We start from the raw sequence: 24121 nt of genomic DNA on the forward strand, positions 1-24121 counted from the left end.
CAATGCACTAAAGTACACTGCATAGTGTCTGACATAGAGTATATAATCTTTAAATGTCAGTATCCTTCCTTGCTTTAGCTCCACCACCAATTGCATGTGATCTTGGACAAGTCCCATCACTTCTCTGAGCCAGTTTCTATAAAATGAAGTAGTCAGACAAATGATCTCTAAGAATCCTATCACTCTGTCTACAATTCTCTACGGCCTTGCATCCAGGCTGGGTTTTTTTGTTTGTTTGTTTGTTTTGCCACGCCTCCCCCCAGGGGTCTGGCCCACTTTCTAGTATTCCCTACATTACTCCCAAACACTCTCCCAAGCTAAGCTTCTCCCTCGTAGAGGATATCGCCTTTTCTCTTTGCAATTGGTTACTCAGAACCTCCGCCCTCCTCAATAATTTGCCTATGGCGGAGGGGGAGCCCACCAGCTCCCGCCCCCTACCGGTGATTGGCATGGGATTGGCTCGTCCCCGACCCCGCTTGACTGACGGTTGAGCTCCAGCACCGCCTTCAGTCCCTGGGCGCTTGCTGGCTAGGGTGGCTGGGACCGTTAGCTCGCCAGGCTGGCAGGCTCCGGGCCGCTACTCCACTGGCGGCCGGGATGGAGACGATGCGAGCGCAGCGGCTTCAGCCTGGAGTGGGCACAAGCGGGAGGGGTACTCTACGAGCGCTTCGGCCTGGAGTGACTGGGGCCGCCGCTACCACCGCCACACCCCCAGCAGGCCCCCCGCCGGCCCCACCGCCCCCTGCACCGCCCCCGCCGCCGCTCCTCCTGTCGGGGGCCCCTGGGCTGCCGCTGGCCCCCGGCGCCGCCGGCAGCCCCGCGGTGCTACGGGAGGCCGTGGAGGCCGTGGTAAGGAGCTTCGCCAAGCACACGCAGGGCTATGGCCGAGGTGAGTCTGCGGGTCTGGCCTCCTGCGGGACACCCTCTGTAACGGAGCCTTGCTCCTTGCTCCCACAGTCCTCCGAATCGCTCTTCCTGGCGCAGAGCCCTCACATGCATTTCCTTTTGGGGAGTTTCCTTCTGAGCTACATACACACGCAGAGACGCACACACTCTTGCACACGTTTAAGCCTCTCACCCGCCTCCCCTTTATTGAGTTACTACTATATTCTCCAAGGACCCCTTTTTACAGATGCAGCTGTCTTTTCTTCCCACCCTTTTCTCCTTCAGAAATAGAATTCCCGCTGTAGCTTAATGCCTTAACATCTCTCTGCTTTTGAGACCGGTGCCCATTGTGTAGGATCCTATCCTTTATCCCAGAACCAAGATATTTCTTATCCATACCCTCTCAAAATCTTTCTTATGTGATCTCAGCAATTCTTGGGTGCCCCTGTTAATTTACTCCATCTCCTTAGCTTTCACTTTTTAATTCTTTTCCTACTTATTGACTTTATGAAATTTCCAATGCAACTTCAGATTTGCTGAGGAATTTAGGTAGTGCCTTCACAAGTCACTTAAAATATTTGTGCTTTTAAATCTGGACCCATACCATTGATCCCACAGCAACTTTCTATGATTTAATACCTCCCTTTAGTGTCTTTTTTAGTATGGAGCTTCACAACTCTGGCTGCTGTGTCTGGCTGGCTCTGTTTTCCTGGCCCTTGCCCAGGAACTGAGAATAAATCCCAGGCCTTGGCTCTCTCAATGTTAAATTCTGTGGAAATGAGCCAGGCAGAAACCCTATTTCCATTAGAAATCTTCATCTTAAAGATGCCTAATTTCCAGGGTTTCTGAGAAGGGGGATATGAGGATTTTCTTTGTTGTTTTTGTTTAACCAGTACAGAATTTCCTGAGTTCGAGCTCCAGATTTATAGTGTAACAAGGAATATATAGTGAGGAGTGTAGGATACAGAATTTAGGTCTGGAATTTCCTAGACATCATTTCTCTCTGCTTGGCCAGGTCCTGCATGACCTGGAAGTGACGTGACTATATCTTTAATTTTCTAGTTTAACAATAATGCATAGGTTGCAGGGTTTTCTCTATAGACAGTAAAGAATTTTTTTTTTCTCCCTAAGAAAGTGTAGTGAAAAGAGCACACACAGGCTTTGGAGTCAGGCAAGTCTGGATTAAATCCCAGATTAAATCTCTGTCACTTGCCAGCTATGTCCTGTCACGGTCTTTGCTGAACTTCCGTTTCCTCAAGGGTTATGATGTGGATTAAATGAGATATAGCACCTGACACATAATGGCTACTTTAAAAATGATGACTATTATCTCAAATTTATTGGTTCACGTTTCCTTGGGAAGAACGTCTCATTTTCTCCCACTCTTAAATCCTGACAGTGTAAACGCAAATATTTCTGTGAAAACAGATTTTTAGATTCATTTTACTATAATGCGCCCAATGATACATTTACCATCAGTTTCCCTTTGTTCTTCAACATTTGAACTCCTACTATGGGGCAGGCACTCTGCTAGATGCTGGGAATACAAATGCATATGATTCTGAAAACCATCATGAGAGAATGTAGTTGTTTTTCTAGTTTAATTTCTAGATTTAACAGTGCTATGTGATGGAACTGCCATCAGCTATTGTCCTGCTGCTTCAGGTCTTTTTAAGTCAAGACCAAGGGAAGGTCTTTGCCTCTGGGCATAGGAATAGCCAGGAGTGGTCACCTGAAATCTGAACCCTTCCTCTTAGAAACTTACAGGCATTTATTAAAAATATAGAGGTTTTCTTGTCTATGTTACCTGGAGAACCTCTGGTTTAGCGTCTAAACTGAGTGTCTTGTAAAAACTTTTTCATTTCCTTAGAAAGGATAAGGGAAGAAGGGGAGAGTACTGACAAAGAGCAATCAGTCAGGCTTCAGACTCTGCGGCGCTTCTCTTCTCCAGCCTCCCTACCTCCCACCACAGTCCTTCTCATTGTTCTTGAGTTTCTCATTTCCAGTCTGGGTGTCCAGCCAGTACTTTGGGAGAGTTTGGCAGATAGTTCAGCTTCAGGGAAGCAGAGTTTCTGTTGATTTGGCTCAGAAGTCCTTTACCACATGGAATCACTTATTCTGCTTCAATTAATAGGCAAAGCTGCCATTGGCATGTACCCACATACCCCTTGTGACTGATGGCATGGTATTTGGGGACTGGCTCTATTCCCCTGAATATAATTTACTTTGGTCTTTGCCCAAACCATTTCCCAGTCCCAGTCCAACAGTGCTTTACTGTATCATCTTCAATTCACATCTCTAAATTCACCTTTTCCTGTCACGGTCTTTAGAGTTACCTTCATTCATGTAGGATATCAGCATTTATACAAAAAAACTCTTCTGTTATTTCACCTGTTTGTCCTATATCTCCTTGCCGCCTACTATCCCTGCCCCCCATCCCCACCCAAGATACACACATAGTTCAGTATGCTGTAGGATCTTAGTTTATAGTGCATAGGATTTGGAATCAGAGAACCTGGCCCTGTCAAATAGTGACTGTGTTATTTTGGATAAATTGCTTAATCTCTCTAGGCCTCATATGTTCCATTTATTCATTTAACCAACACTTATCGATTACCAGACATAGCAGTGAACAAGACAGATACTCAGTCCCTTTCTTCATGGAGCTCACAGTCTACTTTATAGTGCATGTGTGACGATTAATAATGCAATAAAACAGGATAGTAAAATAGAGGGCTGGCTTTAGAGACAAACAAACATTAGTTCTAAATCCTGGTTCTGCCACTGTGACCTGTTCTGTAACTTGTTTACTTTTTTGTAAAATGGGTATTATAAAATGTATCTTGATAATTTTGTGTGGATTAAATGGATAGTAAATGTAAAGCACGCAGCACACAGTACTCAATGAGTGGTTGCTATTATTATACATTTGGAAATGCTTTGAAAACTGTCCATATGATAGGTATTGTTAGCATTGCCATTTCCCTTGCCCCTTTTTTCCACATGGCATATAGTCTCCTTCTTCTAATGACTGACTGAATGACCAAGTCACTTTCCTTGCTCTGTAACTTCTGTACTGCCCTCTTCAAACTTTTTCTTTTTTATTACTCTCCTTTTATATCACAATATGGTTACATGATTGGAAATTCTGCATAGCTACTCCAGTAGGTTGAACAAATGAATCTTGTTTGACATTTTCTGTTCGTTGTTCCTCTTCCTCAGAGTCACCAACAGCTTCTTGGCCTGTAAGTGACTGTGGAATTATATTGGTCTGAATATTTCCAATTTTTGGAACGTTGGATTAGACCCTGTATTAGTTTCCTGTGGCTGCTCTAACAAATTATCACATACTTGGTGGCTTAAAACAACAGAAATTTATTTTCTCAAGGTTCTGGAGGCCAGAAGTCCAAAATCAGTATCACTGGGCCAAAATGAAGGTGTCAGGAGGTCTGTGCTCCCTCCAAAGGCTCTAAGGGAGAATCTGTTTCCTTGCCTCTTCCAGCTTCTGGTGGCTGCCAGTATTCCTTGGCTTGTTTATGCATCACTCCACTCTCTGCCTCCATGGTCACATTGCCCTTTCCTCTTCTGTGTTTCATCAAATTTCCTTCCCTAAGGATACTTGTGATTGTATTTAGGGCCCACCTGGATAATCCAGGATAATCTCCCCAGGTGAAGATCCCTAACTTAATCACATCTGCAAAGTCTTTGCCGTATAACGTAACATTCACAGGTTCCAAGGATTAGGACATGGACATCTTGGTAGGGGACATTATTCAGCCTACCATAGTCCTCTCTCAAAGTCACTGTCACTGTCTCCCTTCCAAAGAGTCTATGCGTTATGGGCTATTTAGGGGTACCTTCTAAAAACTGAAATAGGGAAGATCAGATGAAATATTGTTAACCAGCTTCTCTACCTTCATAATAAGTGAATTAAGCCAGGCCAGCCAATTCTTGCCACTCTGTATGATCAGGGAGAACCTTCTCACTCACCTCTCAATTTCATTATCTATTTATTATCTATTTATAAATAGCTCCTCCACCACAAAATTGCATTTATTTTTATGATGTAAAATTTTTACTGCAGTTTCATGTGTTGTTTTAATGCTTTTACTCTGGTGGATATATAGTCTGTACCTCTCATCTCACTTGGACATTCATCAAATATTTTATCTCCTAAGGGCAAAACCAAAATTATTCCCTTTTTAATTTTTTTTATTGTTGTTCAGCATCATGGTAGAAGTGCTTAAATATTCCTATCTTGGTCTTTCTTGTCCCTTTCAGCTTAGCATCCATCAGTGACTTCCAAAAGGCAATTGTAGCTATCAGATTTGTATGTCTCAGTCATTGCTACCCTCCTACCTTACTCTTCTTTAACCATCCATATGTAAACCATTATATCAATGGTTCCTCACTGAAAATCTGATCAAAACTCTGGGTACTCCCCCACACACACATAAATACTCATATACACACACAAACATAATTTTCCTTAAGAGTTTTAGGGGGCTTGTGAACCCCCATGAAGCTCAGCCATGGACTGGACCCTGAACCCTGGGTTAAGATTCCCAAATTGGAAAGAGCATTGGCATCAGGACATCTACATTTATGCCCCAACTTTGCCACAGCTGTGTGACCTCAAGCAAGTCATTTACCCTTCCTTAGCCTGATTTGGAGTAGATGATCTCTAAAGTCCCTTTTAGCTCTAAAAATGAATGACTGTATGATCATTTTCAAATGCTGATCATAATTAATTGCTTTCCTGATTACTTTGCCCAATTTCCTACTTCACACTCACATTTTTGAAATAAGACTCCCTATTTCTTTTGGCTTTGAATAATTATTAAAAAACAGTCCTGTACTCTGCCAAGAGGGATTTAACTGGATAGAGAGTGGACATATACTTTTTAATAGAACCTTCCCCATTAGAGTGGTCTCCTCCCCTTCCTCTTTATTTCAATATTCTCCTGGTTGTTTGCATGTCAGGAGAGCTGTCACCCAGTGCATTATGCTAAATTGTCTCAAAGAGAGAACTGAGGCTGAAAAAATCTCAATGGAAAGAACAAAGACGGCTAAGCTTTCCGGGCAGCAATGACCTTTGAAGAGCCCTCGCCAAAACTTCGGGTGGGAAAGAGAGAGTTTCCTTTTCATACTGTCTTTTAATGAAAGAACCAACATTCTAAAAAGTCTGCTAAATACAGGGTATTAGAAAAGAGCTTATGCTGCTTTTCAAACTCTGGCTGGTACATGGAGTGCTTGCTTCAGCTCAGAGCAGGTAAGATAACAGTTATTATTAGTCACTAGAGTTTGAACACCTTGATGGCAGGGAATGTGTGTTATTCATCTTTGCATCCCTAATGACTAGACTAGAGCTATGCATCTATTAAGTTCTCAAATTTTTGCTTAATGTGTGTGTGGCAGTCATGAAAATGTGCTGTTTATGTCTCCTGCTGCAGGGAGCATAACTGATTGAGAGCTTTAAGCTGGTGTTCCCTCTAGGTCCATCACTACATTTACACTGAGGCCACACATCCTGCAGGCTGCTCCCAGCCCAAGACTGAGCACAGTAGGGGTACCAACTCAGGCACATCCTAGTGAGATGTAGGATTCCTTTGGCTTGAGCACTTCCCACTGGCCTTGCCAAACCTTTCTTGGAACTGCGCTGCAGTCTGAGACTCTCATATCCAAATCTCCTTCCTTCCCACTCTCCTTCCATAGCTGTTAGGCCTTCAACATGGTCTGAAGGCTCTCCCTTCTCCTACTTCCTCCCCAATAAATCTCTTGGATGTCCATCCCATCTTGACGTTTTCTCTTTGGCAGAACTGAACTAATGCAATATAAAAGAATGAATGAGTCCTTGTTGTAACTAAGAGTAGAGAGAGGTCATGTTGTAAGATATGGGAGAATGCATGTGATAATTTGTTATTATGAGGCTTTAGTTAAAGCCATTTGAAATGTTTGGAACCCTAGAGTTAAAGTGATCCTTTCCAAAGGCAAACTGATCTCATCCCTCCTTCCATTTAAAACCCTTTAATGGCTTCCCTAGGATAAAGCCAATACTCCAACATGACCTCTCAGGTCTGACTTAGTCTGGTCCCTGCTTCCTTTTGAAATCTCATTTTGCATTACACTACCCCTCACTCTCTCTTTTCTAGCCACACTAGTGCCTTTATTCACCAAATTCTCTGCTGCTACAGAGCCTTTCTACATGCTGTTGCTTCTGCTCAGAGCATTCTCCTCTCACCTTTTTGCCTAGTGAATTCACACTCATATCTGAGATTAAATGTCACCTTATCAGGGTAGCTTTCTTTGACCTTCTTAACTAGGTCAGATGCTCCTACAACATTTCCCACCATTTACCACTCCTTTTATAGCACTTATCACAGTTGTAATTTTTCATTTGTTTGAGATTATTTGGTTAATATCTCTCTCCCTCTTTAAACTGTAAGATACATAAGGAAAAGGAACAGTATATGGTTTTGCTCACTATTGTAGCTTATCATCCAGCACATAGTCTAGCATTGAGTAGGTACTCAATACATAATGGTGGAATGATTGAGCCCAAGTATTGGGAGATAAGGGGAACTGTCCTGGAATACAGTATCGAGTTTGGAGTTTGATTTTACCCTATTTCCAAATAATAAGTTAGCTGGTTACCATTTCATGGATACTGGCAGAAGTCAAGAGACTTCTGGGTCAGAGAAAAAGGACTTTATTACTGCTAGCACAGCAAGTAGTATGAACATCATGTTTGTTTGCATTGGTTCCCCCTGCCTCCCAAGTCTGACATGGAGAGCTCAGGTGGATGCTTGCACAGGCCATTGGTTGCATTACAGAAAAGGAACACTGAGCTTGGGGAACCTGCCATTTTATAGCAAGCAGTAAGCAAGCTTGTTCTTTGTCCCAGAGAGAGACATTACCTCATCCCTCAAAGTTTCTTGCTGCAAACACAATCCTGAGAAGTGGCCCAAGTAAACAGCAGTCAGGGCCTTCAAATCTTGGCATACCCAGCAAAATGGAAAGGAGTGAAAGAGACCTATAGAGGAGTTTCTCCCAAGATACAGTTCCTCCAGAAAACATTTATACCTAGGGAAAGCCACAGAAGAAAAATATTTTCTCTCTCTCTCTCTCATGTAGTATACACATGATATTCCAGAATGGAAAAGGAATCTGGCCATGGGTTTGCTCACCAGAAGCATAGGGTCAACAATGGCTAATAGTGGCAACATTGCATAACAGTTAAGAACATTGACTCTGGAACCAAGACTGCCTAGGTTTGAATTCTTGCTCTTTTGCTTTCTAGCTGTTACATCCTTGGACAAGTTATTTAACCTCTCTATGCCTCATTTCCCTCATCTGTAAAATGGGGATAATAAAAGTACCTGCCTCATAAGGTTAAATGAGTAAAGCACTTAGAGAAATGCATGACATACAGTAAGTGTTCAGTAAATGTTAGCACTTATTATTGTGGCAGTTATTATTATTTTAGGCCAGCAGACCAACTGTGGAACAATCTACTTGCACTTCTTCAGGTAGTGATAGTAGTCTGGCTGACCTTGAAAACTCTGCCTTCAATATTTAAGTTATTCTCCTTGGTGTCTAATACTAATGAAAATGTGAGCTAGAGAGATGGTGGTATACTCTGGTCTTCCTATGCAAACAGACTTAATCACAGTCTAGGTTCATTAATTTAAAAGCTTTTAAATGGGGATAGGTAGAAAGCTAAGGGGGGTAGACTCTTAATGTAGGTACAGGTTACAGATACAGTATTGAAGCACAGCAGCACTTGGAGGTGTTCTCATTGCTACTTCTCTTTTTGTAGTGAATGTGGTGGAGGCACTTCAGGAATTCTGGCAGATGAAGCAGTCTCGTGGGGCTGACTTGAAGAATGGAGCTCTAGTGGTTTATGAGATGGTTCCCTCCAACAGTCCTCCCTATGTCTGCTATGTCACCCTGCCTGGGGGAAGTTGCTTTGGGAGTTTCCAGGTAAGAGTTGCGAGGTTGCAGTAGCAAAAATAAATGCATAGGTGCTACTAATGGCTTTCCGCATCACTTTGGCCATTAAATTTCTGTCTGAAATCACATATTTGAGGATCTGAACCAATTCTGAGAAAATCTTTCTGGTAAGCATTTGAAGCTCCTTTGACCACAAAAGAAACTCAGTAGCATGTTTTTCTTTCAGCCTATGAAAACTCAAACCCACTTTGAATTTGAGCAGTTATGAATACGCCCTTACTCAGTATATCAGACTACCAGCACATAACCTATCTTCTGATCTAGCTTTCCAGCTTCCTGCCATTTCTTTTTGAAAACATAGACTACTATTCCTTGCCCCCAGTACTTTTTAGTAGGCATTTACTAAAGAAAGCAGTGTTTGAGGGGCTGGCCCCGTGGCCGAGTGGTTATGTTCGCACGCTCTGCTGCAGGCGGCCCAGTGTTTCGTTGGTTCGAATCATGGGCGCGGACATGGCACTACTCATCAAACCACGCTGAGGCAGCGTCCCACATGCCACAACTAGAAGGACCCACAACAAAGAATATACAACTATGTACTGGGGGGGCTTTGGGAAGAAAAAGGAAAAAAATAAAATCTTAAAAAAAAAAAGAAAGCAGTGTCTGAGTTCTCAAAGAGAACTATGTATGGTGGAAATAGTACTCTTCTAAGAGTTAGAAGATCCAGATTCTCATTCCTGACTGCCAGCAGGGCAAGTTTAGGTAACTTCTGTGGGCCTCAGTTTCCCCATCTATAACATGAAGGAATTAGGTTAGATTATCTAAAGTCTATGTAAAATATAAAAAATCCATGTAAAATATAAAAAACCCATCTTTGATGATAATATTCACACTAGTCAAATTTCTCATTATCCTATAAAAGCAACCACTCTTTTTTGTTTTTTAAAGATTTTATTTTTTCCTGTTTCTCCCCAAAGACCCCCGGTACATAGTTGTATATTTTTAGTTGTGGGTCCTTCTAGTTGTGGCATGTGGGACGCCGCCTCAGCATGGCCTGATGAGCGGTGCTATGTCCATGCCCAGGATCCAAACCAGCGAAACCCTGGGCCGGCGAAATCCTGGGCCGCAGAAGCGGAGTGCGCAAACTTAACCACTTGGCCACGGGGCTGGCCCCGCAACCACTCTTTTCATCATCGCATATTACAGGTCTTTCATCTAATCATAGAATGCTAGTACTAGAAAGACTTTACATGCTCTGTAGAGGCAGAGATAGTGTCTGTCTTCTTTCTTGTTCAGTTTTAAATCTCTACCACCAAACTCAGTGCCCAGCAGAGAGTAGGCCCTTAATATATCTGTGGCATGAATGAGTGCCACTGCAGCTCAGTTCCTGCCTCAAACAGAAACAGTCCTAAGGAAGCTTCATTTCAAATCAGGTGACTAAATTTCTTCCCTCAGAACGCCAGTCATTTCAGAGAAATAAATATATGCCCAGGATGACTAATGTTTATGCTTTTTCTTCTAGAGGATAAGATCTTTCCCTCCTTCTCCCACCTCATCATATTGTTGAATAAAGATTTGATAATTTTATGGTGATGCCTATAACTGGATTATTATAGTAATTTGATTTTCTGTTATTTCCTAAAAGAGTAGAATTATCTATCTTGGCCTCTTTTAGCTTACATCTTTTATATCTACTTTGGCAGGTGAAATTTTTCCCAGTGGTTTTCTTCACAGATGACTTTTCAGAAACAGCAGTATACAATAGAATGGGCAGTGGGCCAGTAAATAGAGAGAGAAGTAGAAACAGAGAAACTGAAGAATCAAGAAGACTTAGGGTTAATGTACCAAGCTCTCTATGCTGTCTCAGAGATACCTGTCAGCTAAAGGAAACTGGGAATTATTGATATTAAGGATGGTTAAGTAGAGAACATATTCTGGTCTGCTTTTTAAAACTGTAACATCATTTTTTTCCTTTCCTCCAATTCTAATCATAAATGACAAAGGGCACAGAGGCCTTTGAGGCAGCCAGTGAAGATGAATTATAAAGGAATACTATGGTAACTAGGGATCTGAAGTTTAATGATTTCAGACTTCTGAAAAACCAGACTTGTTCTATGACACCTATGTTGGATACAATGTAAAAACATGAATTAATTTTTAATATTTTCTTGCTTTCCTTGGGTCAGCTTTCCTTCCCCTAGCCACCCCTCTCCTCCTTGATTCCACTGAGGGAGAAAAAAAGACTATAGATTCCTTCTTCAGACCTTAGGGATAGCTCCTTGGCTCACTACGTTATTAGGGGAATTGCCTGATCACAGCTAAAAGTGAAGTCCAAGAATCCCAGATGGGTGCTTCTGATAGAGACTAGAAGTCTCCTCTGCAAAAGCAGCCTAGATACAGCTTTATACTATTCTTAGGTTATCTACAGGGATGAAAAAAATCTTGCCTGTCCAAAGAACAAGAGAGCAAGATTCATATTTCTAACAGGCTGGCCAGAATCTGGCTTTTGATTAATTCTGTTGACAATTTAAACAGGGATATTTTTCATATCCAGTGATTATATGCTGACTTCAGCAGCCTTCTTCATTCTGCATTCAATTTGGTATGAGCTACAGCCATCTCCAGTTCCTTAATGACTTCAGGATGTTGAATCAAAATTAAGTTTCTAAATGCCCCAACCATTTTACAATAAAAACTTTGGAGAGTGTGTTGAACAAACTGATTTATCCAGTGTCCAAATGTCTTCTATCCCAAGCGTTTCCCTCTCATTGTTCCTTCCTCTCTCTCAGATACCCATAAACATACCTTCTCTTTCTCTACCCTGCCTAGTTTTGCCCCACAAAAGCTGAGGCCCGGCGGAGTGCTGCAAAGATTGCACTAATGAATTCTGTGTTTAATGAACATCCTTCCCGAAGAATCACTGATGAGTTTATTGAGAAGAGTGTCTCTGAAGCCCTGGCATCTTTCAATGTAAGTTACTTGGAGTTGGAAGGAAGGAAAGTGGGGGATGGGAGAACTGGCTGGTTGGGAAGTCTTGTAAATTACTGGGGCACAAAGCATGAATTCTTGTTTTCTTTCCTGTTATATCTCTGTTCTTTCTGTTTATTCTGTCAGTCTTTTGTATTATGTGCTCCATATATCTCAGTCTCTAATTCTATATGTGTGTTTATGTTTTTGCTGTTATTTTGTCTCTTTCATTGTGTCTATTTGGTATCTAGAAACTTTTAGTTCAAGATTTATGGAATTTTAGAGATATTCCAAAGTAAAAATTGAACTTGAATTTTGCTTTTCCCAATTTTGGTTTAAGATCTTAGTCCCTTCTTCCTTTACTATTCTTTTTTTCATCTGACTGTTCTTATTGTCACTTGTCTCCTGCCTCCATTACTTCATCTTATTAATAAAGAACACTTTATAATACAGTGTCTTGTCTTTTTTCCTTTCTAGCAATGGGGAGGATAATTTATTTACTCTCTCTAAAAAGAACATCTGTTCTTTCAAATGATGATGATAATAATAAGAACCATAACTGATCCTAACTGAGTATTTACTTTGTGCCAGGCACTATTCTAGGGGATTTATATGCATTTTATCTCATTTGATCCTCACAAAAATCCTATAAGGTATAAGAACCATTATTACCCCTGTTTTACAGATGAGGAAACTAAAAACACAGAAGTGAAGTTTTCCCTAAAGTGATATAGCTAGTAAGTGGTAGAGCCAAGACTGGAACCCAAGCCAACTTACAGACTTTTCTAGCTTAGAGGTCATCTTAGAAATTAATACTGCCTTTTTCTTCCTTCCCCACTAGTTCATTGATAGGGTGATAAAGTCATAACAATTTTCTGTTTCTGTTCTTTTTGCATTTAAGATGTATTTACATATACTAAACTGCTTCAGTTATCTGTTTTGTAGATTAGTGTTGAACATTTTAAATAGGAAGTCGGCTTCCCTCAGTTATCTAGGACCCATCTGTTTTTCTCACATTATTCTTTACCCTAGTCAGCAGTATCTGCAGGGAATAAAAATATTTTTACATTAATCAAAACCAATTAAAATTAAGAAGGTACATTTGTTATTCTTAAGTCACCTACTATATTATAAAATGAAACATAAGTTTGGATTATAGAAAGCATTGGTTATGAGCCTGGGCTCTGAATTCATTGTTTTGAAATTATGGTTCTCCTACCTATGTGACTTTGAGCAAGTTACTTAATCTAAGTCTCAGTTTCCTCATATATAAAGTAGAATAACAATTATACCTATCACATAGGATTACTGGATAAAAAAGAATATATTCAAGCACTTAGCACATGTTATCTGTTTAGATGCCTTTGGATGTAAGTAATAGAAAATCTCACTTCAAATTAACTTTAGGAAATAAATAAAGGAAGGAGATTTATTATCTAACATGACAGGAAGCCCAGAAGTAGGGCACATTTCAGGGCTGGTTGATTCCATGGACCAAGAATGTCATCATCTACTGGCCCAAATTCTTTCCATCTCTTCACTCAGCCAACTTCTAGATACTTTGTCTGTGGGCTCGCTCCCCTCAGGGTGCAAGATGACAGAATTCCAGGTATTAAATATAGACATAACTACATCCAGAGACAGAAAAGAGACCATCTTTTCTAGAGTCTCTTTAGCAGTGAGGAATCTTTTCCCAGAAGCCTTCCAGCAGACCTCCCTTCTACCTCCCAGTGACCAGAATTCCTACCTTAAAACCAATTACAGGACAAGGGATTAAGATTTACCCACTGGAGTTAGGATAAAATCACTCTTCCCTGAGGCACATGGGAGATGGGTAGGCACCAGAACAAGATTAAGGTTCTATAGTAAGCAAGAAGGAAATAGATGTTGAGTAGATCACCAGCAGTGTCTACTACAAAGTGTTTAAGAAATGTAAACTATTACTATTCTCATGCCACTATTCCTCTTTAATTAACCCCCAAAATTGAGAATTTACTGGCTTTCTCATTAATTTACCAATGGAATTCCCATTCTCCAAAATAACAATTTTCATTTGGCGTTAGCCATGGATAAAGAGTGATGTCCACATTTTTTGCTTTCAGTTTTTGTTCTTTAAAAGTCCTGAATCTGACACTATATTATACTATGTATTTTGACAAATCACTTAGCCTCTGTGGGTCTGAGTTTCCTCATTTGTAAAATAAGTAAGTTGAATTAAATTAACTCTAATTCCTTTCCTATTATATTCTAATTGTCCTACCACTTATCAAGTATTCTGTGATTAAATGTTTATTGAATAAGTGAAGTTCGTTTATAACTATGTTAGATGTAGAAGTGTCATATGAGATAGAACTTCCCAACTGGTGGGTCATGCCATTCTGGTGTACTCCAGATAGTTTAAAGATGTGCCATGATATTGATTCTCTCAGCTCTCAAGGGACTGAGCAAGGGCTGGAGGAGATGGACTCTTCTGTCCCACAGCCTCTGCTGGCAGGCTCCTCTGTCAACAGCTTCCTCTGTATACCTCAGTTGGCTGTACAGATGTGATCATTATTTTCTATGTGCTATATCATGGAAAAGTTTGGAGGTACTGAATAAGTTATTGTATTGACCAATTATAGGTAAAAATGAAAATGGTTGCTTGCTTCAGAGCCCTAAATCCTAATGGTGTAGATTACCTTTTCCTTCTTCCCTCTAGCTTTTCACTTCTAAACCCAAATTTTGTGATCTTTGCTTCACCACAAAGATTAACTACATGTGGTATGGTTGTTTCTCACAAGCCACAAAACAATATGGGTTGATTTTGAGTAGTTCTGACTTCTTGTTGATTCTAGCACAGTGAAAACAAATAATAATAATAAGCTAGCACTTACGGTGTACTTACTAAGTGCCTGGCATTATTTTAGGTGTGATACATACACAGTAGAAGTTCATGATATAGTGCCCCACAATAAACTGAATTTGGAGATAACTTGGTTGGCTCCCAACCTCCACCCATTCCCCTTTCTCAAAGAGAGCAGAATAAAGTTCTTATCTTGTGGGGGGGGGGGGCAGGGAGGACAGGGACTGGCTAGAAAGAGCAGGGAACTTCTCAGGAAGCAGGAGGAGACAGTTGGGTCTCTGTGTTCCCAGTAGTCTCCTGACCTTATTTTCATAGATCATGTTGACAAAAGAGTCACCAATAAACCATGAGATGCCCTTTTTTGGGGAAGTCTTGGCTAGCCCTAGGATCTGGAATTATCCCCAATAATATTAAACCACCACCAAATAGCACCAAATCAGAGCCAGTACCAGAATGGATTTGGATTGTGTAACTGGACACTAGGTGCAGTACAATAATGCACCCACATTTTATATGATTGGAGTTTTCAGACCATATTTATCCCTTTTAAATTAAAAATGTTTAAATTTATTTAATTCTAAAACAACCCTATAATGTAAATCTATGATTATTCCATTTTACAGATGAGGAAACTGAGGAACAGAGAGATTAAATGACTTCACCAGGGCCACAAGACTAGTAGGCACTCCAGTCCATGCTCTTAACTTCTTCTTTTTTAATTGTACAAAGTATTTATTTTAATTAAAAAGCTGGTTTTCAAAGACATAGGTATTTCATTGTTACCTCCACCTCAAAAGACTCACATGAAAATAAAACACTTAAAACAGAAAAAAAGGGAAAAGTCAAATGAAAGGAAGAAAAGAAAAACTGGTTCACAGCATTTGATTTACTTCTGGACTCTCTCTTTTTTTTTTTTAACTTTTTATTAACATTATGATAGTTTACAACCTTGTGAAATTTCAGTTGTACATTATTGTTAGTCATGTTGTAGGTGCACCACTTCACCCTTTGTGCCCTCCCCCCATCCCCCCTTTCCCCTGGTAACCACCAATCAGTTCTCTTTGTCTCTGTGTTTAACTTCCACCTATGAGTGGAGTCATACAGAGTTCGTCTTTCTCTATCTGGCTTATTTCACTTAACATAATACCTTCAAGGTCCATCCATGTTGTTGTGAATGGGAGAATTTTATCTTTTTTTATGGCTAAGTAGTATTCCATTGTATATATATACCATATCTTCTTTATCCAATCATCAGTTGATGGGCATTTAGGTTGCTTCCACATCTTGGCTATTGTAAATAATGCTGCAATGAACATAGGGGTGCATGGGACTTTTGGAATTTCTGATTTCAAGTTCTTTGGATAGATACCCAGTAGTGGGATGGCTGGGTTATGAGGTATTTCTATTTTTAATTTTTTGAGAAATCTCCATACTCTTTTCCATAGTGGCTGCACTAGTTTGCATTCCCACCAACAGTGTATGAGGGTTCCTTTTTCTCCACAACCTCTCCAACATTTGTCACTTTTTGTTTTGGTTATTTTTGCCATTCTAATGGGTGTAAGGTGATATCTTAGTGTAGTTTTGATGTGCATTTCCCTGATGATTAGTGATGGTGAGCATCTTTTCATGTGTCTATTGGCCATCCGTATACCTTCTTTGGAGAAATGTCTGTTCCTGTCCCCTGCCCATTTTTTGATCGCATTGTTTGATTTTTTGTTGTTGAGCTGTCTGAGTTCTTTATATATTATGGAGAGTAACCCTTTGTCAGATAAATAATTTGTAATTATTTTTTCCCAACTAGTGGCTTGTTTTTTTGTTTCAATCCTGTTTTCCCTTGCCTTGAAGAAGCTCCTTAGTCTGATGAAGTCCCATTTGTTTATTCTTTCTATTGTTTCCCTCGTCTGAGGAGTTATGGTGTCCGAAAAGATCCTTTTGATACTGATGTCAAAGAGTGTACTGCCTATATTCTCTTCTAGAAGACTTATTGTTTCAGGTTTAATCTTTAGGTCTTTGATCCATTTCGAGTTTATTTTTGTGAATGGTGAAAAAGAATGGTCAATTTTCATTCTTTTACATGTGGCTTTTCAGTTTTTCCAGCACCATTTGTTGAAGAGACTTTCTTTTCTCCCTCTTTCTGGTTTTTGAACAAGTTTGTGTGGCCTCCTCTGTCTGTGTATTTGAGCATTCCATATCTTCAACAGTAGATTCTGTGCTTTCCTCAATTTCTTTCTTTCTCTTCTTTGTTATAGTTTTGGCTTTCAAACCTCCATTCTCCACAACACTGAAGTCCAGTTTACCATCATCCTTACTTCCTTTATAGCTTTGGGTCCTTGCAAAAGAATATCTTGTAAATTCTGAGAAAGAGGGTTTTCGGCACAGTCCAGTAATTTTGCTGTTTCCATGTATTTAGCTATTTCATCTGACTTGTTTTTCTCAGGAAAACATCTGTCCATCAAACCTGAAATATTTTCTCTGTATCTAATTTTGGAATCTCTAACATAGTTAGGATCTTTCAAATTATCCTCCCAAGGAAGATGCCCACTGAGCCACTGGATCATTTATCATAGTATTTCCAAGTCACCAAGTCTCAACGGGCCCACACCACGGTGTGCATTGACGCTCGTGAATTCAATAGTGCCATTGTGACATCTTTTGGGGTCTTCTTTGTATTCTTTGTGAATTCCTTCTGGGTAATACCGATAAGCAAGGCCATAATCTACCAAGTACACCTGGTCAGGATTCTTGTGGCTCAGAAGGAACCTCCTTCTGAGGTTCCTCACATCTTACTGAGGCCTTGATATCCCTCTCCGTGTACATACTGGTGCTCGTGAATATATTCCAGAATATCCAGAATTCTTAACTTTAGCTGCAAGACAGTTTTTTGAGAAAAACTTTTGGCATTTGCTTCATATATTTTCTGAAGCTCACTCCAAAAGCAATCTATTATCATAAACCTGTAACTTTTTCCATTTTTATCATGTATACCAGACCCCCCAATACTTAGGAACACCCAGGTACTTCAGTTTATGGGTACAAATCCATTTCTGAATTTGCTCTGGTTTGGCAGCTCACTGGTAGAACTTTAATTCAGTAAAAAGAGGTCCACTGTCACTAGGTTCCCCGAGCTGCAGACCCGTCGCCTTCTGCCCACCACCCATGCTCTTAACTTCTATATTATATTGTTTTTTGCACACACCAGGCTTGCAGGCAGGACAGTGTATCTTAGTTCTACCCCTGCAGGGTCATGTCACCAATAGAAGGTCAGGAGGCAAAACTGCTGCTCGGTATTTGCCATGCTTATGGTTCCTACTGTCTCCCTTTAAAAATGCATTGACTCAATTGTCCTCTAGGTTAGTTCAATCCTGTATGCTGAACTCACTCTGTTATTTTAGCTAAATCAGGGCTCCCCTCTATGTCTCAATGCTCCCCCTTTGTAAAATAGGGAACATCAAATTGATCTTTCTCTATCACCCAAGTTAATGTGTGTGATGACTTTGGAGTCCTCTAGGTCTGGGCTGACCAGCAGAATTGAGCACTTAAATGTGGCTAGCATGAATTGAGATGTGCTGTAAGCATGAAAGAGACACCAGATTTTGAAAACTTAGCACAAGAAAAAGAATGTAAAATATTTCATTAATAGTTTTTATACTAATTACACTTGAAATAATATCTTGAATATATTAGGTTAAATAAAATGTGCTATTAAAATTAATTTTACCTGTTTATTTTTAATGTGGCAACTAGAAAGTTTTAAATTAAATATGTGGCTTGCACGCATTATATTTCTTTTTTTTCCCCTTCTTCTTCTCCCCAAAGCCCCTCAGTATATAGTTGTATATTCTAGTTGTAGGTCCTTCTGGTTGTGCTATGTGGGCCACCACCTAAGCATGGCTTGATGAACAGTGGCATGTCTGCGCCCAGGATCGGAACCAACAAAACCCTGGGCCTCTGAAGAGGAGCACACGAACTTACCCACTTGGCCGTGGGGCCAGCCCCTCACATTTTCTTTCTTTTTTTTTTTTCTTTCTTTAATGATTGGCACCTGAGCTAACAACTGTTGCCAATCTTTTTTTTTTTTTCTGCTTTATCTCCCCAAATCCCCCCCGGTACACAGTTGCACATCCTAGTTGCAGGTCTCTCTAGTTGTGGCATGTGGGACACTGCCTCAACGTGGCCTGACGAGCCATGCCATGTCCACGCCCAGGATCTGAACCTGCGAAACCCTGGGCCCCGGCAGCAGAGACCATGAACTTAACCACTCCGCCATGGGGTGGCCCCCTCACATTTTATTTCTATTGGACAGTGCTGCTTGAGGTGATAATCCTGACGGAAAAATCTATTTTTCTTTTCCTTTCCTCTATTACCAGGGCAACAGGGAGGAAGCTGACAACCCAAATACAGGGATTGGTGCCTTCCGATTCATGTTGGAATCCAACAAGGGCAAGTCAATGTTGGAGTTCCAGGTACTATTCCACCTACTTCCCTGGCTTTAATAACATGGATCAGCCTGTTACCATATGGAATTGGAAAGGAAGGGAGATAAGGTTGTTAGAATATTTTTCAAAATATAAATACCTTCCTTCCCCCAAGGGCATATCAGAGTTGGTGTAAGAGAGGCTTCCACAAATATATCTTGTAAAAGGTTCCCCATGTAACTCTGATGCAACCTCCCAATATAAAATCACTGTCCTGGTATTTCTCATCTTCTTCTCCCAGGAGTTAATGACAGTTTTTCAACTGCTACACTGGAATGGCAGCCTTAAGGCCATGAGAGAAAGACAGTGTTCTCGGCAGGTAAGAGATCCTATGGGTGAGGGAAGTCTAGCAAAAGGACTATTTTCAGGTGGCTGCTGTGTTAGAAATAAGCAGGCCTGCAGTTACCAAGTTGTGAATATTGAAAACTTTACTTAAAGAGCCCTCTTCAGTCCCATAATCTTTCCTGTTTAAATCTTAACTGTGATTCTTTTGCTTGCCTTGCTTCTCCCACCAGGAAGTTTCCCTTAAGAATCTCCTTAGAGGGGCCGGCCCCCGTGGCGCAGCAGTTAAGTGCGCACGTTCCGCTTCAGCAGCCCGGGGTTCACCGGTTCAGATCCCAGGTGTGGACATGGCACCATTTGGCAAGCCATGCTGTGGCAGGCGTCCTACATATAAAGTAGAGGAAGATGGGCAGGGATGTTAGCTCAGGGCCAGTCTTCCTCTGCAAAAAAAGGAGGATCAGCAGCAGATGTTAGCTCAGGGCTAATCTTCCTCAAAATAAATAAGTAAAATAAAATAAAAAAATAATCTCCTTAGAGGACTTAAGTGCTGATTTCAGTTAGTACTCCAAGGCTAAGAGCTCCTAGTCCCAGTTGGGTCAATGTGATAAGAACCTTTACCTTGTCAGTGACCTTCACATTCCTCTCCTCCTCCAGGAAGTGTTGGCTCATTATTCACACCGGGCCCTGGATGATGATATTCGCCACCAAATGGCATTGGACTGGGTGAGCCGGGAGCAGAGTGTGCCAGGGGCACTGTCTAGAGAGCTGGCCTCTACTGAGCGGGAGCTCGATGAAGCCCGGCTGGCCGGCAAGGAGCTGCGCTTCCACAAGGAGAAGAAAGATATTCTCATGCTGGCTGCTGGGCAGTTGGGCAATATGCATTCTTCCAACTGCTAGGCATCCACCCACATACTCCCCATGCTCTCCAGGCCCTTTTTTTATATGTCCTTTCTAAGACTTAGTATGATTTCTGTACATACTTTCTTAATTTTATACTTTAAAATACAGATATATATATATAGATATATATATATATATGTATAAATTCTACATCTGGATTCCTGTTTGCTAAGAGATCCCTTTTCTTACTTCTAGTTTTTGGATATAGTTTCATTTGAAACATCTCCACTCCACTTTACAAGAAGAGCAGCCTGTCTTTGGAGCTTTCTTAGCTCTTACACTAACAGTAATTCTGTGTAGTCATTTCAGTAGCACAAAATGATTGACTAAGTGTTCATGTCTCCTTCTTTTAAAATAACAGGGAGCTTGAATAAGGACTATGTGCCCCATCCTCACCCTCATTCCTGCTTTCTCTTGGACTCAAACAGGGTATGAGTGTGAAGCCTTCTTCGGCTTTGAGCTGGGCCTACGTGGTACCAAGTTGTTCCTCCAGTAACTAGATATTTTCCTAGCCTCCACCTCCCCCTTCCCACCACTACCTTACTCCTCCTCTGCCTCCAAATGGTACTTCATGTTGAGGCTTCCTTACTTTATTATTTGGAAGGAAGTGGAGATCTGGTTTCTTATTTTTAAGATCAATCCTGAGAATATGTTCAGGAACAAGAGAGGAATTACAGACAGAATTCTCAAGGGTTTATCATCCAAGTTGCTCCTGGGGCATAGATACCATATCATCCTGGTAGTCCAGATTTCTGGATGTACTCTACAGAAGGGGTCAGGGTTAAAGTTGCTTATCTTTCAACATTCTCTTTTCACTCCTCCTTCCCTTGTCACCCAGCTTAGTTAAGCCCTGTATTTAGGCCTTCCTGCCTGCAGAGATTGGCAGGAGGTTAAACATATTCCCCTCCTCTCTCTCCTCCCATCATTCAGCTCTTTGGAAACATTTTCTGTCCGGTTTGGTGAGGGCCATGTTCCTCTTACTTCCACAAAGTTGCTGCTGTTTACAACCTTAGATGTGCATACCTTAGATTCACATGTTTTCTCTCTTTTCTTCACATTGATTATTAGAGCATGAGTTGATCAGGAAAATTAGATGGCATTGTGGCACATCCTAATTGGAACCTTGGGAGACTGCAGGAGGGGAAAGATAATCAATGATCAGCTCTTTGTGTTTTTAGTGGTGTTCTCTTCCCCCACCTCTCTCGGGTGATGTAGGAGAGAAATGATCTGGAGTACAGCTAAAACATTCCCCTTTGGGAGAACTTTTTGTAGGTTTTTCTAAGATATATTTTCCCCTTGTTTCTGTAATCTCCTTTATACTATATTATAGCTCAGTCCACTTTCTTGGGAAGTTTAATGTTCATGCAATTGGACTTTTCATTTAACAATTTTATACTTTGCTTTTAGAAATAGGTTAGGAAACAGGCGAAAATTTGTTCTTTTGGATCAGATAGGGACAAGATAAAAATCAGCTTTTTTGTTTTTGAAATGATCTTGGTAACCAGTGCATAGGGGATCAGAAATAAGGAATCTAGCAACAATTGTATTAGTGCTTGAAAAAGACTTCCTTGAATTCTTGAATCCCCATTCTGTATTCCATGAAGCACCTGTAGGACTGGAGTAGAGGATCCTACATTAAATAGTAGATGTGTCTATTCAGTTTTTATTGATATTTATAATCCAGAAATCATAAACCCTCATTTCTCCCATGCTCCTTTCTCTGGGAAGTGTTAAGGGATGGGAGTTGTGGGAAGAACTTGTCCTTGCACCTCCTGGATTTATTATTTTTCTCAAATACCAACCAGTAAGATCCCAAAGAACTTGAGAAAAATTGTTCCCTGACCTGTCCACTTTTGGTATTAAAGATTTTACTTACCTTTTTAGTACTTTCTATGTATATTCTATGTATGATTTTATACAATTAAAAATAGATTTTTGTCTAGTGAGCCAGATTGACTCTTTCTTGAGACCTTTATATCAGAGGAGCTCTAAATGACCCTTTCTGTTACATATATACTAAAAAATAATTTTTATTAGTATTTTTTGGGTGGTAGAAATAAAATTGTGCTGCTGGGGAAAGCATTCTGCCTCCCCTTCTCCAGACATTTGAGGAGCCTGGATTTTGTCTTTGGCCCTTTCTCCTCAAGCTCTACCCATTTTCACTGGCAATCTCACCCACTATGGTGGCTTAAAGTCCATCATACACATGATTCTCAAATCTCTCTCTTCTACCCCAACCTGTTTTGAGCTGTTACATCTATATTTCCACACATTAGACATCACCACCCGAATATGACACCATTTTTTGAACTCACATACCCAAAATAAAACCCATTTCTCCATACATGCTCCTCTTTGACTTCCCACATCTGTTATAGGATTATCTACCCAGTTATCTAAGCTAGAACCCCAGATCCATCCTCAACTCTTCCCTACTGTCATCTAATCAGTCACTTACTATTGAGTTTACCTCCCATATAAATTTCCTATCTGTTTTTGTCCATATCTACTGCCTTAGTTCAGTCCTCTATCGTTTCTGGGCTAGACCACGGCAATAGCTTCCTAACTAGTCTCTGCCTTCATTCATAACATCCTACACACTACTGTCAGATTTATTTCTAAAATATGTGTGACTGTACCACCCCCTTTGCTAAACCATCACTTAGTTATCTTTAACTTTAGCAGCATTTTCCAAAGTTTTATATGTGAACTCTTGGTATTACCTGAGATGATTTTAGGTAATAGATGGGCAAATATTTTTCATTTTTTCTAGATATGCTTTTATCTGAATTTGTAGTAGAAAAATGTAAGTTTTCCACTTATGGCAGTGATATTTAAATTTAGTGCCAATTTGCTTTAAAAGTCAGTCTATTTAAGGAAAAACAGTAATCAAAAAATAGTATGGGGGCTATTGGCAAAAATTAAAAATCATGAAGTAGAGAAATTTCTTGCCTACAAGATAAATTTCAAAATCCTTAGCATGGCATAAAATTTGGCCCTAAACTGTATTTCCAGCTTTATTTCCTAGTCACACAGCATACAGAATTTCTTGCCATTCTTCAATAAGTATTTACCAGATGTCTACTGTGAGCCAGGCATTGCTCTAAACTTTGGGCATATAGTTGTAAATAAGAGTCTCTGCCATATAGATTACATTCTATTGGGAAAAACAGACAATAAACAAGTTAGAAAGTAAACAAGGTAATTAAAGATTCAGATTTAAGTTCTGTGAAGGAAATAACAGAGTCAAGGATAGGAGGGTAGAGAAGAGCCTTCAGGTGACGGTAGTACTTTAGGGAAACCTAAAGGATGAGGTTGAACTAGCCATGTGAAGAGCTCAATAAGAGCATCAGGGACAAAAAGTTGCAAAAGTCTTGAGATGGGAAAGAGTACAACATAGTTGAGGGAAAGTGTAGGGAGAGCTTAATGGGTGAGAGGGAAGAATGGTGGAAGAGGTTGGAAACATAAACAGAGCTGACTGTGTGAGCTTGAATTTTATTCTAAGTGCAAAAATAAGTCAAGGAAAGGTTTTTAGCAGGGATGTCACCAACTGATTTTTAGAAAGATCACACTACCTATTGTGCACAATGGGTTAGTGTCTTAGTCTTAATATAACTGCTTTGCCTGGAAAACTACCCAGCCTTAAAGCCTGGTTCAAACAGAAGCCCTACTTTACATGGACTCTCCTTACTCCAGTCCTATTAGAAACTTTCTTTGTACTGCCATAGCACTTTGTGATAGCAATTATCACTTTCATAATGTGATGTAAGTGATTTTCATAATAAAGTGATTGTTGATAACGCATTGATTTTTCCTTGTA

The 24121-nt window shown here is 40.4% G+C and overlaps 1 protein-coding gene and 1 pseudogene across 1 annotated transcript; one reads left to right on the forward strand and one right to left on the reverse strand.

Annotated features, from left to right (window-relative positions):
• The first annotated feature begins 11 nt into the window (after positions 1-11).
• On the forward strand, positions 12-22247 carry LIX1L (limb and CNS expressed 1 like). Its single transcript, XM_023641305.2, has 6 exons — positions 12-889; positions 8705-8868; positions 11665-11805; positions 19012-19107; positions 19361-19438; positions 20056-22247. The coding sequence occupies exons 1-6, from the start codon at positions 598-600 to the stop codon at positions 20296-20298; spliced, it is 1014 nt and encodes a 337-aa protein (XP_023497073.1). The 5' UTR covers positions 12-597; the 3' UTR covers positions 20299-22247.
• Positions 16479-17802, reverse strand: LOC102150434 (serine/threonine-protein kinase VRK1 pseudogene; annotated as a pseudogene).
• Positions 22248-24121: the final 1874 nt, after the last annotated feature.

The sequence above is a fragment of the Equus caballus genome, chromosome 5, assembly GCF_041296265.1.
Source record: "Equus caballus isolate H_3958 breed thoroughbred chromosome 5, TB-T2T, whole genome shotgun sequence".
Taxonomy (NCBI): domain Eukaryota; kingdom Metazoa; phylum Chordata; class Mammalia; order Perissodactyla; family Equidae; genus Equus; species Equus caballus.